This window comes from Salvia splendens, chromosome 7 (assembly GCF_004379255.2).
Source record: "Salvia splendens isolate huo1 chromosome 7, SspV2, whole genome shotgun sequence".
NCBI classification, from domain to species: domain Eukaryota; kingdom Viridiplantae; phylum Streptophyta; class Magnoliopsida; order Lamiales; family Lamiaceae; genus Salvia; species Salvia splendens.
Genome location: NC_056038.1, coordinates 31,706,556 through 31,709,292, shown reverse-complemented (window position 1 = coordinate 31,709,292; position 2,737 = coordinate 31,706,556). Strand labels below are relative to the sequence as shown.

The 2,737-nt window shown below is 40.5% G+C and overlaps 1 protein-coding gene across 1 annotated transcript; it reads left to right on the top strand.

Moving 5' to 3' along the window:
- The first annotated feature begins 422 nt into the window (after positions 1–422).
- Positions 423–1,882, top strand: LOC121810284. The gene is made up of 3 exons (XM_042211070.1): positions 423–712; positions 890–1,103; positions 1,201–1,882. Exons 1-3 carry the CDS (start codon positions 467–469, stop codon positions 1,614–1,616), a joined length of 876 nt encoding a protein of 291 aa, XP_042067004.1. The 5' UTR covers positions 423–466; the 3' UTR covers positions 1,617–1,882.
- Positions 1,883–2,737: the final 855 nt, after the last annotated feature.

Genomic DNA, 2,737 nt, shown 5'->3' with positions numbered 1-2,737 from the left:
GGCAACTGAGGGGTAATCCAGGAAGCAAGAAGGTAGATGCAAAAAACCATGAACCTGGCGCCGCGTAAGTAGTGACAACGATTCTAGGTGCTGGCTCCACCTTACAAGATAAACCTAAGAAACCGACGTCTTAGATTGCGCCACGTCAAAGCGAATAGGATAGAATAGCAACAAATAACAATAAAAATTTAAAATAAAGAATATGCGAGTATATCCAGTTGCTTCCGAACCGATCGCATTATTACCCAGACTGACGTGGATCCTCTCTGTCTGGTCTACCAAATTGGACCATTCGAGGCGAGGCAACATTAACCTGTGGAGGGTTCCATGATATCCATGTGCACCACCCGCTGCCATTTCCACGTCAGCTGATTGGGCCCAGATCTCGGGTATATATAAATAAACCACTTCCAAGGTTCTTTGAATATCACAAATCTTTAGTAGGGTTTGGGTGGTGGAAATCCAAATGTCGAGACTTCCTATAAACCACAGGATTTTGACTTGCGACGGCCGGGAATCTGATTTTTCCGGCGAAACCACCATTAATTTATCCGACGACACCGTTTTCCAGTTCCTGAGTGAAGAATGCGAGGGGCTGAGTAACATTTTTGACGATTATGCAGACGATGATGAGAAAGAGAATCAAAACGAAAACGAAAATCCAGGCCCGGAAGACGACAGCTTTTGGGAAACTCAACATCAATTATTGCAAGTAAGTTTTTTTTAGAAATTCTCTCTTTTTTTTTTTGCCTAATCTTTTGGATCAATAAAGTGTTAGTTCGTCCGTTGTTTTGAAGAAGATAGGAATACGGTTTCGTTTCCCTGTAAAATTTCTGAATTAGGCAATGTTTAGAATTAATTAGATCTTTTGGATTTTGTGCCTTGGCAGTCTACCATATGCAGAACGAGCTCTTTGGAATCAAAAATCCGAAACATCACCAAAGAAGCAGTTAAAGAAGCTTGCGGCGTTTGCGTATGCGGCAGAGCTGCCGACGGTTGCCGGAACTGTCTAATGGCGGAGATGTGCCGCCGCCTCCAGAATTCGGGGTACAATAGTGCAATTTGCAAATCCAAATGGAAGAGCTCACCCGATATTCCTTCAGGTAGTTCAATTTTAAATTTAATTGGTATCCTCTGGTTTGTTATGAAATTGAGAAAAGAAGTAGTAGTGCTAACATTTGGGGGTTTTGGTTGATGCAGGGGAGCACACGTTTTTGGATGTGATAGAGGGGTCGAATTCGAAGAAAGAAGTGAGGGTGATAATCGAGTTGAATTTCAGAGGGCAATTCGAGATGGCCCGAGCAAACGAGGAGTACAACAAAATGGTGAAGAAGCTGCCGGAGATATTCGTGGGGAAGATGGAGAGGCTGATGGCAGTGCTGAAGATCGTGTGCGGGGCAGCCAAGAGGTGCATGAAGGAGAAGAAGATGCACTTGGCTCCGTGGAGAAAGCATCGATATATGCAAGCCAAGTGGCTCAGGACTTGCGAGCGCTTGGCGTCTTCGCAAACTTTCTCCTCGGGTTATTCTGGCCGCCCGGCCCGGCCCGGGAGATCGTTGCTGACCGTTGACTTGATGATGGAGAATCTGCAGAGACCGGTTGTTGCAGTCGTATGAAATTCCCAGTGTTTTTCTTACTCTTTTTTTTTTCTTTTTGGCTGTGCCTATCCCTTTCTCTGGATATATATAAATCAATAGTTGAGTGAGGATCACAAAGGTCCTGCTGTATCTTGACTGGTTTTGTATTTGCAAATTGCTATCCATGTACAGAAAGGCTCTTGCGGATTAATTTGTAAAAAATGAGAATTGTACCACCAGGCCTTCTAACAACGGCGTTATACAATTATATAAATAAAGGTAATAAAAATATTTCTTTTTTTGTACATATTTCAATAATTATATGTAGTCAAGTCCACGTAGATATAAAATCATATAAACCCAGACGCAAGCGATAAAGTTAAAATCGGGCTATATGAGTTTTGGATAAAATCGGGCTATATGAGTTTTGGATAAAATCGGGCTATATGAGTTTTGGAAATATATAAATCTACCTGTTATGAATTATGATGAGTGATGACTATTCATATGCTATTATTTCAGTGGGCCTCATTTAAATTTATTGAAGTACTGCAAGTATATCCTCCATGTATACTCCTTCAGTTCCATGTATACTCCTTCCGTTCCATGTCATATTTCCCTTTTTCGTCCGTCCCATAGAAATAGTTCATATTCATTTATGGCAATAGTTTTCTCCTTCTCTTTTACTTGATCATTTAGAGCATCCACAACCGTGCTCTTGCCAGCGGCACGGTTGTGGGCCCGACCCCACTTTTTCTGCCTGCTCTCTGGCAAGAGCACAACACCCATACTTGTGTTCTTCCGCAAGGACAAGCACAATTAATTTAAAATTCAATTACACAAAAACATTTCCATAATACTAAAATTCATTAAAAAACCACAATAAATATTACATATTACAAATAAAATAAAAAAGACATAATTAAAATCCTAAAAATTAAAAATTACATAATTAAAATCCTAAAAATTAAAAATTATATAAATAAACTCCTAAAAATTAAAAATTACATGATTATTGGCTAATATTACCCGAGGAAGACTACGCATCCGGCGGCACCAACCCCAATTGTTTTTTGAGACCCAATATCATGTCCTCGTGCATTTGAAGTTGCGTGGGGGTCATAGTTGACCTATCGGTCATATTGAGTTGGGCCAAAAGG

What these genes read in the sequence shown, in the direction of transcription:
- LOC121810284 (XM_042211070.1), top strand. Translation starts at nt 467, where the DNA reads ATGTCGAGACTTCCTATAAACCACAGGATTTTGACTTGCGACGGCCGG. An exon ending in CTCAACATCAATTATTGCAA is followed by an intron (nt 713 to 889) that starts GTAAGTTTTTTT and finishes GTGCCTTGGCAG; the next exon opens with TCTACCATATGCAGAACGAG. An exon ending in CTCACCCGATATTCCTTCAG is followed by an intron (nt 1,104 to 1,200) that starts GTAGTTCAATTT and finishes TGGTTGATGCAG; the next exon opens with GGGAGCACACGTTTTTGGAT.